Source organism: Ambystoma mexicanum, chromosome 2p (assembly GCF_040938575.1).
Source record: "Ambystoma mexicanum isolate Mex_15411 chromosome 2p, UKY_AmexF1_1, whole genome shotgun sequence".
NCBI classification, from domain to species: Eukaryota; Metazoa; Chordata; class Amphibia; order Caudata; family Ambystomatidae; genus Ambystoma; species Ambystoma mexicanum.
In genome coordinates, this window is record NC_090923.1 from 903436689 (window position 1) to 903449701 (window position 13013).

Here is a 13013-nt window from a genome sequence, read left to right on the forward strand (position 1 = left end):
CCCGTAGCTGCCGACAACCGTCCCAGATAACGCCGCAGGAGCCCTCCAGACGTCCTCCCTCTTGTCCCCATGACTGAGGCTCAGGAACCAGGGTTTGCTAGGCAAGGCGGAATACAGCTGGACCACTTTTCTTCTAACCAGGGGTACTGTTTGGGCTTGGGGGTACTTACCTTCATGCATTAAGTCATGTTGTCTCACTTGAGACTTGCACCTGCTTAACTTTCTGAGTTGATTTCAACTCCCCTTGCACAGGCTTAACAGCTTGTGTTCCTACAAGTGATTTTCTGAACTATCTAACTTTGTGAAAGACTTTATCCAAGAATTGCATCAGAACTATAGACGTTGCCCAAATGACTTTGGCTGTTCTGGCACCCTAAAGGCACTCTTCTGAATCCATTGACTTTGGCATTGCTTGTCCCTCCATAGGTTGTAGCTTGTTGTATACTGTTACTGTTGGGAAAGGCTTACCTAGAGTTCATTGGAGGATTCATTTGTCCTCACAATTTAAGAAACTGTTCTAACCTTTCTATTTTTTCTTAACTCTTCCTTCCTGAAACTCAGAATCTAAAAGGTATATTGGAGTTTATATTAATGCAATACTATCCTTGTAATTGAAGTCAATTCAGGGTGTAGGAGAAATGTATTAGCATCTCCAAGCTTCAATGATTTTGAAAAGTAAATCCAAAGTCTACTTGAACTGTTACAAAGAATTGCCTTTTTAAAGAGTGTGTAAGGAAGCAAGAGTCCTTTCGACCCCCCTGTAACATTCTGTATAGAATGAATCTTATGCTCATCCAATTGCGGGAGACGTCCCCACGTTCTGTTCCCTGAAGACAGAGGACAGCAGCCATTGGATGACGCATATAGACTCCATTTTATACTACCCCAAACTCCATCTTTTTACTAGGCCGCACAATGATTCTTAAAAGCCATCTCTCTCACTGTCCAGCACAGCGCAAGCCAGCCCAGCCGCCCCCACCACCTCCTTGTCCTCCTCTGTCTGCATTGCACAAGCCCTTTTCTCACAAAAGCCAAGGCACAAATTGTTACAAACAGATAGAGTATTCTTTCTCTTCCTCTGAGCTCATTGCCCTGTGTGTGTCCGGAGCAGAACCACCGCCTGCGGGCCCATCTGTCTCCACAAACCTGTCTATGGCCCCTATACCCCGACTGTGAGAAGCCACAGTCCCCCTTACCTCTCTTGATGCAGATACACATCTGACCCCCATTTTATGAACAGGCCAACCAGCCACCCTAGATCTAATCCCCTACTGTTACATTTCATGGATAAACCTAGCACGTCAGCGTATATCATGAGGCATCAAGAAGATCAAAACCCCCAAGGTGGGCACCTGGGCATGAGCACCCAGGTCTACAGTCCCTAAAGTTCAAACAGCAAAATCGATCCGCTGAGAGCCCGTTCCCATGAGCAGACGGACATGAGCTAGTGCTAGAAACAAACACTGTAACATTCACCTTCCGCAGTGTATCACTGTCCTCAGTAAGACCCCACCAGCAGGGCCGGGGTGGAAAAGAACTGTAAAATGGTCTCCCGACAAAAGTAGAGACCCCAACTACTAATATGCAAACTGCCTGTGATGAAACTCTTCTCTCCATGACCTTTTTGATAAACTATGTAAACTCCATGAAGATGGCAGAATGTGTGTTCATGTGGCATTCTGGTTGAAATACCCATATCCCCGTAGCTATGCGCAGATGGTAGAAGTGTCCCGGGTTTTATGTTATATGTTTTTTCCCAGAAGAATGTACTCCAAGGCCCTATGCCATAACTGAACTAATGCTGCTAGAGTGCAACGGAAAACAAGTGCAACCACATTGGGAGCTCATGTAAATTGTGTAAGAAAACGCATAGCATGTATTCGAATGTTCAAGCTCACCATGTGTCACCGCCATCAGTCCCAGTGGCCAGTTGTTCCTGCGTGCTCCACCAACCTTAATACTACCTCGCTTATCGTGCATGCATAGAGTGTAACAAAATGTTGTGGTTGTTAAATGCTTAACGTATAGTTAACAATAGCAACAGTGGTATAGGTAACACATTTGAAATGGCCATGTAAAGGCACTAACAATGTAGACATGTAAGCTTTGAAGAAAAAGCTCAATGAGTATTGTACAGTAAATGAATTATTATGTCTTTTTGTATAACCTGCAAACACACGAGGAAAACACCATTATGGGCATATCCAAGGCCACTTCCCCTCTCTCCCCAGTGAAGCCTGCCAGATGCAAGACAGAGGCCCGGGCTGCTCTGCCTCACCTCCCCCAATTCGGCTGGAGCCGCTTCAAGCATTCACGTTCCCCCGCAGCTCCCATGGCCGCAACCAGCCACCTGAATTATTTACAACCCAGCAGTAAACCCCGGCCATAAACGCAGGCCAAAAGGTGCCCTTTCTTAGGCTCCACAACCCACCAGCTCACCCCAGGTTAATGGCCCCTGTAAAATTAGGACACCCAATAATCTAGCAGCACTGTAGGAACCCATTCATAATGACTTCTAACGAGACACAAAAACTTGGACAGCTCACCCCTTGCCCTGAGACCCAACCTTGTGACCTGTGATACCCAGCCAACAGGATGATGGTAACCATGTATTGATGTATCACCAAAAGACCCCGCTCTAGGTGCATTCCTCCTGTGTTGCATTAACCTGTAGAATAACCTATTGTAGGATTTACAGGGAAAGATAATATTGCGGTATTGAATGAATGGGGTGTGCGTGGCCCTTAGGGCAGAAAGCCAAGGAAGACGTTCATCACTGACACTGGCCACGCCTGGCACCGCAGCACCGCCCGGATGAGCCCAGCTGACCTGCCCGCCCCACGTTGGCACCCCGTGACGTCCACCAACCACGGCGTAACACATCACAGCTGCACCTATAGTTAGTCGTCGCCACCCAATCCCCACGAACATGTGCCCTCTATAGTGTGTAGGTTCTTATGAGGCATTTTGTAAATATATACGCCTGTCTTTGCTAATGTCAGACAGAGCGCTCTCAGAGTTTACAGAGTTCTTTGCATGCCCTATCTTGACTTATATAAACTCCCATTAAGCTCACCCGCACTTTGTCTTAGCCTTATTCCCATCTTGGGAGAGTCCATTATTGTCTCTCATTGTGGGGAGGATCGTGCTATCTGGGGACACTCGCCTTCACACGTCAGCATATCTCATGAGGCATCAAGAAGATCAAAACCCCCCAGGTGGGCACCTGGGCATGAGCACCCAGGTCTACAGTCCCTAAAGTTCAAACAGCAAAATCGATCAGATATCTAACAAAATGAACTCCACAGCATCCCCATGACTGTCCACTTTTTTCAATTGTTATTTGTTCCATGCCTTCACTTCCTGTTTTAATAAGATACATTAGTTAGCTAAGTTTTAATTGTGTGTGTCTGACCTTCACCCTACGGATTTGAGCCCAGCTGACCCACATGCTGCTCGACGATTACCCAAGCCTCGAGCCAATCTGGCGCAACTGTCCCCTATGTTTCTATAATGTATCCATATGCCTAGCCTATGATGTTCAAGTATTATGTACCTATACCAAAGCTTCTGCAGTGGCGCGTTTCAGTCTTATAAAGTGCTGCTTGTGTAATGTTTGGCAGAGTGCTCTCGGAGCATCAGAGATCTCTGCGTGCATCTTTTATCTGATATAAAACTTCTCCTGGTCTCATTCCCTTCTGGGGTGTGTCCTTTTATTCCAAATTTGGGATCTATGTTGGGGGAGGAGTCCATTCAAGTGATTTATTAAAACTAATTGTAAATAAATAAATAACTATTTATAACTGAAACCTTGAACATAAGTGTCACTTGGTTTCTTGTATTGACTGATTTCATCTGTACAGTTCTACAGCTCACATTTGCCCCTCTTGGGATAGACCTGGCTGCTCAGTCACACTACCAACTTGTGTACTACAGACCTATACCAAAAGGTGGGTTACCTAATACCAAATAGATATGTATTGCGTAGTCTCACACAGTGTGACTGCACCAATTCTTACCCAACAGTGAGGTGTGGAATTCACTTTGCAGGCATCAACCAGGAAATCGGCACACTAGTGCTGCCTCCCTCTATTTTCGTCCCGGCATTACTGCTCACCTCTGGTCTTATTCCACTGACAGGGGCATCAGCAAGTACAACAAAGAGCCACTCACACACCCCCCTCCCCGTATCCAGTCTACGCCAATCACCCCACAACACTCTGAGGTCTTTCAAATCAGTTCCTTCTTCCCTTTGCAAGGGGTGTGGGATGCCTCCACTTCACGGACCCCGACTGAGTCTCTGCTCCTAGGCAGCTGTCACTCACCAACTTTCCGGCAATAATCCATATGATCCCATCTACAGTGGGACTTCCTGTAACTCTTCCAGGCCTTTAAAGTGATGCTTCTGGGGGTTAAGAGGGAGTAAGGCGCCTTTGCAAATGTTTTAATGCATGACTGTCCCCCGCTCTCCTGCAGGGTCAGTGGGGTCTGGGCGAGAGGTGGAGAAAGCTAACCAGGCTGCCAAGGCAGCACCCCTCTTGTGGTTCCAGTTTGCCCTTCGATTTGGAAACGGGTCTTGGTTCACAGGCCCTCTAGGGAGGGACACTCCCTCGGGAATGAAAGGGGAATCTTGGTTCCCTTGAACTACTATCCATTTGGAGGTATTAGTGCTACACCATTGGCTTAAATGGGGGGACAGGGACCCAGGCACTGGTAGCCCTAAGAACTAACCAATGCTCCCAAAACGAAATGAGTTAAGCAAGGGAGTGAGTTAAAAAAAATTCAGCCCCAAAAATCAGTTTAGCGCCAGAAAAAGATTCTGGTGATATGCCAGGGTTTCATTACAGTATATGGAAAAGCTGCGAAAATAAAACGTGTTCCTAACATCCATGCCATCTGAAAATATAGCATGATTTAAAGGGATAAAGCAGCAGTGTCGAATATAAACAGAAGGGCTTCCTGGTTATGGTAATGACACGGAGCCGATTTCTGGTGCATGCTTGATTGGGGCTGGTCAGACAAATTGAAAAACAAATAAGGCTGTGGAACAAACAGAGACCTTGGCATCTCGGCAGACATTAAGGAGTGAAAACATTGAGAATTCCTTTCAATGTCAAATCTACAATTAGAAAAATAACAAGCAGCCAGTACCAAAGCCAATAGTTCTGTTTTTTCAAATATACAGTGTAAGCCTTTTTTATCCTTTGCGGGCTTTACAAACAAGTCTCACAATCTACATTTGCAATGCCGGGCCTATTGGATTTGCCACTGCTTTGAAGTACACTTACGCTGGGACCAGTGAAGTTGATGCAGTTCAAGGTCAGATCCCCATTGATGACCACGTTTTGGACGGTGTGAAGAGGAATGCGATGGTTATACTCCAGAAAGTGCTGGCCATTGACAGACACCTAGAGAGAGGCAAGTACAGCTTCAGTCAATGTTCATGATCATAATCATACTCAGTGACCCCGCCCACAAATTTAGAGATGAACTTAATCATGCAAAATTAAGAAGATTAATGGGCAAAAGGCATGATGAAGTGGATAAAGGATCTGTGATCGCTAAGCGTTATTTTGAATGCGAAAATGACGAATCTGAAAACAGCGTGCACAGTGATCACATAGATCACCCTGTCCCACTGTCATCTACCCGCTGCCCCTTGTACCTTACCTACCTGTTCCTCTGCTTACTTGCCCTCACGCCGCAACCTCGATTCTCCCGTCTCACCACGGCTGAAGTTTCCTATCCCTAATACGGCTAGGGGCTTCTGCCGTGGGGTCCTTTTGATTTCCATTTCCTTTATTTTCCCGCGCATTCTTTCCTATGGAAGCGGGGGACACTCCCACAACGGCGAGCCCATTTTACCGAGCAAGGGGAGTGCGGGATATCCCTGCTCCCCTTGTTCACTATAATGGGATTCGGCATTGTCAGCAATGCCGAATGTGCAGTAAATGCCTATTCTGCATTTATTCTCTCTTTATTTTCGTACAATGCTGTGGGTGGGTGCAGCGGGGGGTCTGTGCTCCTGCTGCACTGATGTCTGCAAAACTTGTTGGCGCACTGGTGGACAAATTAATGATTGTTGCTTTGGGGACTGGTATCAACTTCAATTGAAAGTATACAGATGGGCAGGGAAACAAAGCCACAAACAATAATAAGACATGCATTACTTACCGTAAAAGCATTTTTGATGGTTGTATCTGCTTAGATTCACATGCTGTGCATAGTCCGACATCCAGTGGTCATTGCGGAGTATTGCATCTTGTTTTTCGAAAGTCAAAAAGGGGACGTCGGCATAGGCGTCTCTGTAATACTATCCCTATAGTGACGTGTAGTGTACCCAAAATCCCTCACGCGCCGAGGTCCCTCTGTTTGTATTTTTTGTGCCATGAGGGAGCCTTATCACTACGTGAGTGAGTACAGAAAAGAGAGAAATAAATAAGACGTTTATGTTCCTTCCATCCGCGCTGGGAGGAAGGGTGGGCGCATGTGAATTAAAGCAGATACAACCATCAGAAATGCTTTACGTTAAGTAATGCATGTCTTCTGATGTTTGTTAATCTGCTTAAAATCACATGCTGTGCATAGACTAGTGAGCAGTACACGGAGTTGAAGGTGGGCTGTGAGAAGGAACAGTAGAGAAAAGATGTCTGAGTACTGCTTGTCCCAACTGGGAATCAGATCTAAAATGGGCATCTAGACAATAGTGTTTTGTAAAGGTGTGTACAGAACTCCAGGTTGCTGCCTTGTAAATGGACTCAAGGGGAACTTTTGCAATGAATGCTATGGATGCCCCAGTGCCTCGAGTAGAATTTGCTCTCGGCTTGAAGGGCAGCTCTCTCTTAGCAAGAGTATAACAGAGAGTGATGCATTGGACAATCCATCTAGATATAGTGGATTTGGAAACTACATCTCCTCCTCTTCATGCCGCCACCGAGACAAAGAACTGATTAGTCTTTCTCAGTGGTCTAGTTCTTTCGATATAAAACATGACCGCTCTGCTTGCATTGGGCGCATGCGCAGGCGCGCGTGAGGTACCAAATAAATACATGACGCCATCATTCCTAGCAATTGCATGGCTTTGCGTACCAACACCTCCCGACCGGCTACATATTGAGGGATCTGAAACAGCATGTTTTGGACCTTCTAGTTGGAGGGGAAGACGAGGCCGTCCTTTGTTCGAATTAGAGCCCCTAGGAATTGCTTGACTTGGCTGAGGTCTAGACTGAACTTCTTCTCGTTGATGGAGAAGCCCAGGTGGACCAAAAGGTCTACAGTCTTTTGGGTATTTGAGAAGCATGTTTCGTAGGAATCCCCTGATATGAGCCAGTCGTCGAGGTAAGGGTAGACTGGAATGGACAATCTGCTCAGGTGTGCCACTGCCACTGCCAGTACTTTCGTGAATACCCTTGGAGCTGAGGCTATGCCGAAGGATAGCACTTTGAACTGATAGTGTTTGCCTTCTATCATGAACCTGAGGTATTTCCTGTGTGCTGGCAACATTGAAATATGAAAGAATGCATCTTTCATGTCCAATGTTGCCATGTAATCCCCCTGTGTGAGCAGGGGGATTACCTCCTGCAAAGTCACCATACAAAAATTTTGAGGTTTTACGAATTTGTTCGCTGGGTGCAGATCTAGTACAGGGCGCATGGTTAAATCCTTTTTGGGTACAAGGAAGTACACTGAATAAATACCCTCATTTACCTGTGATAGAGGCAAGACCTCTATTGCTCCTTTTTCTAGTAGTAGTTCGACTTCCTGAAGAAGGATGGAGAGGTGTTCCTGTGATAGGCGTCTTCCCCTTGGGGGTCTGAATGTAGGGGACCGATTGAATTTGATGCAGTAACCGTGGGCTATTGTTGACACTACCCAGTCGTCTGTGGTAATTCCCTCCCATGCTTTTAGGAATGATGTTAACCGGCCCACGACCGGAGATGCATGGGAGGGGACCCGAACCTTCGGGTCATTTGGTGTTGGCAGCAGGGGAGCCTCTGGTAGTGGGGCCCCAACCTCTTCCCTTGCCACGACGTTGTCCTCTCTGAGCATATTGTCCACTGGTTCCTTGAGTGGAGGACCAGTTGCCTGCTGAGGAGTATTGTTGTTGTTGTTAGTTTTGTCGTTGGCCATGAAAAAAGTGCCTGTTGCCGTAACCTCGCTTATTAGGAGGTCTTGTGATTTGGTCCAGGGTTTTTAGAGTTTCAAATTCCTTCTTAGCTGTCTCCAGTGCGTCGTCAACCACCTTACCAAACAAGTTTGAGTCTTCAAGGGGTTTGTTGATGAGAGACGCCTGGGTTTCTGGCTTGAAACCGGAATTCCTGAACCAAACATGACGCTTAAGAAGTATCCCCTGGACTAGTGACCGGCCAGTCGTCTCCGCAGCATCTAGCGTGCTCTTAATGATGCTTTGGTTTACCGGAGTACCTTCTGTCACAATAGGGGTGTCACGGTATTAGTTTTATGACGGTATGATAACCTTCTTGCCCAATGACGGTATATCATGGTTATCGCGGTATAGCAGGTGGAGTTAACTAATCTTAACAAATATTTTCTAAAAGGTCATACATTGACAGATTTTTCATCACAAACAAAACCATGCACAACAAAACCATGCACCCAGGGCCAGAATTGGGCTTTTCAACATACTTTCCACTGAAATTACTTGCTTCCACCAAACACAAACACACGTTTGGAGAGGGGGAGGGGGCCCTGCTGCAACTGGCAAAGCAAACTAAATAGCTTTTCTTAAGTGGTCATTTAGAATTTTTGCTCCCCTACTGGCTACTGGTGAAGATGAACATGTTGCCATCTTGATAACCTGCATGCCACAGATCAATGGAGGCTGATGGTAGTATACGCTTGTGTGCATACACATACACACACACACACACGCACTCTCTTTACACTTTACAGCCTTTAGTTTACTTGCGGGCCAAAAGGTTTTCAGAAATCACACACATGTTACCCTTTGGTATGGCAGCAGGGAATACCGACAGATGAGTGAATTTCGCAGTGTGACTTATTATATGTAAATTCAATGATAGAACCAGGGAAATCCCCCATTGCCATATGTTTAGAGAACATTATCCATTATAAATATATAAACCCCAAAGCTGCCACCCCAAAGTAAACCCTTTTCCTTCTTGGCACTGTATCTATTCTTCATATTGCTAACATATTGATTTTGTGTCAGGCACGTGTGGTTTATGGAATGGCATTAAAAACTGCTCCAACTGAAACTACTTGACAGACGGCAGATCCAACAGTGCAAGACCAAGTCTGCGCAGCACTTGCTTACTGCAGCCTTTACAAATCAGATTGAAAAGCACACTTAACGGTATAACGGTATAAACAATGTGACGGTTATTATTGTTCAATTAAGTGGTTCACGGTATCTTTAACGGTATACCGTTATACCGTTACATCCCTATGTCACAATGGCTAACAAACAGGTTCGTAAGGGCTCAGGAGTTTCTTGTAGGCCTTCGTGCAACATTCCCCATTGGGCATCAGCGTAGCTTGCCAACAAAGTATTGTTGTTGGCAATCCGCGTGAAGAAAGCTGCAGAGGATGTAAAACTTTTTCCCAAGGCATAAAGCTTCTTCCCCTCCTTGTCTGGGGGTGCTTCACTAGTAGATAGCGGAACCCCCGCCCCTTTTCTCGTGGTCGTTACTACCAGGGAATCAGGTATGAGTGACCCCTAATACATAAGGGTTCCGACGGTGAGGGGTTAAAAGCTTTTCAATTCTTGGGATGACACCTCGAACCAATGCAGGTGTGGATAAAGATGGAACAAGGCGTCTCTTGACAGAGGCCAGAAGGGGTATGGTCTAGCTGGTAGGTGGTTTTTCTTTAATTATTTTCTCCACAAAGTCTACTTCTGGAGTAATTTCGCCTGTGTCAATGTCAAAATGTGCTGCCGCCTTGCGTAGCAATGCACTGAAAGTGGGTTGGTCATCCACAGGTGACGGGTTTCTGACCAGTGTGGTCTGAGGAGAAGACAGATCTAAAACGTCAGGGTCTGTTGACGCCCATGGAGACTGCCAGGGCTGTGATCCACCTATGTCTGGGTCTTCTTCAATGTCCCCTACAGGGTCTTGTAGATCCTCAGTATTTATGAATTCTTCATCCTCGTGAAAATGAGGGTTCTCCTCAGTGAGGTCATATGTATCAATTTCCTCTTCAAGAGGGTCAAAGAGTCTTGGATATTTGGCCCTAGGGTCTTCATGATGTACCTCTGTTGGCCTTTTGGGTGTAACGTGTTCAGGGGTGGACATAAACCTGTCTAATTTGTCCATACATGATTGAAATATTTCCATAGTCAATTGGGGTAAGCCTGAACAGTCTAGCAGCAGAAAGGAGTGTTCCTCCACCTCTAGGTGCCGAGATCTCTCCCATAGCGTGGAGGATATACCCCTGTCGCCCTCTGAGAAACATTCTCGTGGGCCTGACACTGGGGATACATCTTTACGTCTTCCTTTGGACGGGGGGGAGGTTCCGGCATACCATCCGTAAATTTCAGCGTCTCTCTGGCCTTGTGAGCGGGAGTCGGCGACTCTTTGTCCGTCCGTCTGTGAGTGTCAGTAGAGACTATTCTAGCCAAGCTTTCGACGACTAGTATGTCCATTGAGGGCTGGTCGTGAACGGTTTTCGGTGGTGTCGGAACCCTATCGTCTACGGTCGCTCTCTTACGAGGTGTTTCGTCAGACGTTTTGGTGGTAGCGCTCTTATTTGCGTAGGGCCCAGTCGCTAGGTACGCATGCAGCTGCGGCGAGGGCTGGCGATCCTTCTGGTCGGCGGAGGCTGCCGGTAGATTCGGCGTCTCCATTGGCGCTTGGGCCTTCTTCCACTTCGTCGAGGAAGGGCCTTGGGTTGTGTGTTTAGTTCTAACTTTTTCATGTGCGTCGGCGTCGCCGGGGTGTACATCCCTATAGGTAGGGCGTGAGCCGAACCTTTCGGGGCTGAGGACAGACGCAGAGGAGCGGGAGCGCTCCTTAGAGAGGTTGACAATCTCCGATACGGAGGTAGTGTTATCACTGTCTCCCTCATCACATTCGGTGGCGGTGAGTGAGGAATCAACCCTAGACATAGCGTAGACTGCCCACCTCTTGACCCTGTAGTCCTTTAAAGTTTTTGGACGAAGAAGTTTACAGGCCACACAGCAGGCCTCGTTGTGGTCGAGGGATAAGCAGCGGTTACACCGCTTATGCTTATCCTTCCACGTGAATTTGCCGTTACAACGAGGAAAAAATCTAAAAGGAATCCTCTCCATAGCTGAGTATGTAATAATAAGTGATAACGACCCCGAAGGAAAGGAAGGGGAGCGAGAAAGGCATTCTAGAAGAAAACAGAGATGTCCACCACAACCCCCACTCTCCCTACTGTGTAGGCCAGCGAGGCCAGTCCACGTGTTCGGCAGAGCCGATGGGATCGCCTCCGTTGAAACTATCGCCGTCAAAGATCTTGACTCGGCGGGGAAGTTGCTTAGCCGTCGAAAAAGGCTGGAGGCGTTTGGATGAAACGATAACTGATAAATCGACCAAGGGTCGAATAGATGGTTTTGGCAATGTCTCTTACGAGCTCCACATTAAGGCGACCAGTATTCTGGGCAGAAAAACACAAACAGAGGGACCTCGGAGCATGAGGGATTTTGGGTACACTACACGTCACTATAGGGATAGTATTACAGAGACGCCTATGCCGATGTCCCCTTTTTGACTTTCGAAAAAAACAAAATGCAATACTCCACAGTGACCACTGGATGTCGGACTATGCACAGCATGTGATTCTAAGCAGATTAACAAACATCAGAAACGTAATCACCCAAAAACACACACAAGGCCCTCATTACCTGTCTGCCTCGGGGTTACCGGCAGACTCGCCTTACCGTTTCTGCTGCCTGATATCCCAGTAATACTGGAATATTATGGGCAGTGGAGGAACAGCAAGTTCCCGTTCCCATGGAGTCCCATTGGTTTCCACGGGAATGCTAACCCTGAAGCACCAGCACCGTACGGAACGGTGCCGGTGCTTCAGTGAAAGGGGGCTGATCTCCCGGCAGGTCAGGCCTGCCGTTAGTTCACAGCCCCTACCGGCAGACTTGTAGTTTTTACCATTGTTACCAGCACTTTTTTCCAAATTGGCATGGCTGTAATGAGGGCCAAAGCACGGACCCACCTGAAAGAGCAAACAAACACAAAAACAAAATCCAGATCGTATTAGCAATACATGTACATCACTGTGGATCAAATGGACATTTTAATTTTTTTATCAGTCCACAACCTTAAACAAAGAAGAAACCTGAAAGCCTACAAGACCAAGAAAGTGATAGCTCTGGTTAAAAATAGTTTGCAGGATTATCATGGTTCATTGATGACTTGTTAAGGATTGGTTAGAAGGTGAAGATTGTAAATCAGGGGAGGAACATCCCTGAAAAAAGTGACCAGTTAAAGAGAGAGGCATAGGGGGCGGGGGGTTAGGGGTGCTACCTTTTTGAAGATTTGTCGTTATAAAGAGATGCAGAGGGGTGCGGGCCGTGTTGGTCATACAGAGAATGGGAGTTAGCTAAAACTATGGGGCAGGGGAGAAGGGGATAATACAGGTAGGATTAGAAGTGAGAGCAGAAGGGTGGGGGCAGAAAAGGGCTGTGAGGGCAGTGCAAAAGCAGCTTTTGGTGCTGGGTGGGTGGATAGCTCTTGAAGGGGTACCCAAGATTCTAAATGATACATGGGTGAGCCCTCACAAGGTGGTGAATGTTTTCAGTGGAGGGCCCTAAATTTTTCCTCAAATTAGCTTGAGCGATGAGTGTATCAAGGGAACCCAAAAGAAATAAGGGGGATGTGGAGGGGTTCCCCCGAGAATTGTTTTTTAAATACTGTGCTGAAATGATTAATTTTGCAGCACAATGTTTAAGAAAATGAGGTAAAAAGCAATAGAATTTACAGTTGGTTCTCTGGGTTAACACATGAATAAATGCCATGTCACCCACAGTACACTGCATAAGCGCTTTGGAG

The 13013-nt window shown here is 46.6% G+C and overlaps 1 protein-coding gene across 3 annotated transcripts in view; it reads right to left on the reverse strand.

Moving 5' to 3' along the window:
- The window catches only part of LOC138566889 (galectin-4-like), a 341874-nt gene that overhangs the window by 120358 nt on the left and 208503 nt on the right, over window positions 1-13013 (reverse strand). For all 3 annotated transcript variants that reach the window (XM_069644615.1, XM_069644614.1, XM_069644617.1), the window contains one exon: window positions 5289-5408. In XM_069644615.1, coding sequence (XP_069500716.1) covers window positions 5289-5408 — 120 coding nt within the window. The remainder of the gene's footprint in view (window positions 1-5288; window positions 5409-13013) is intronic.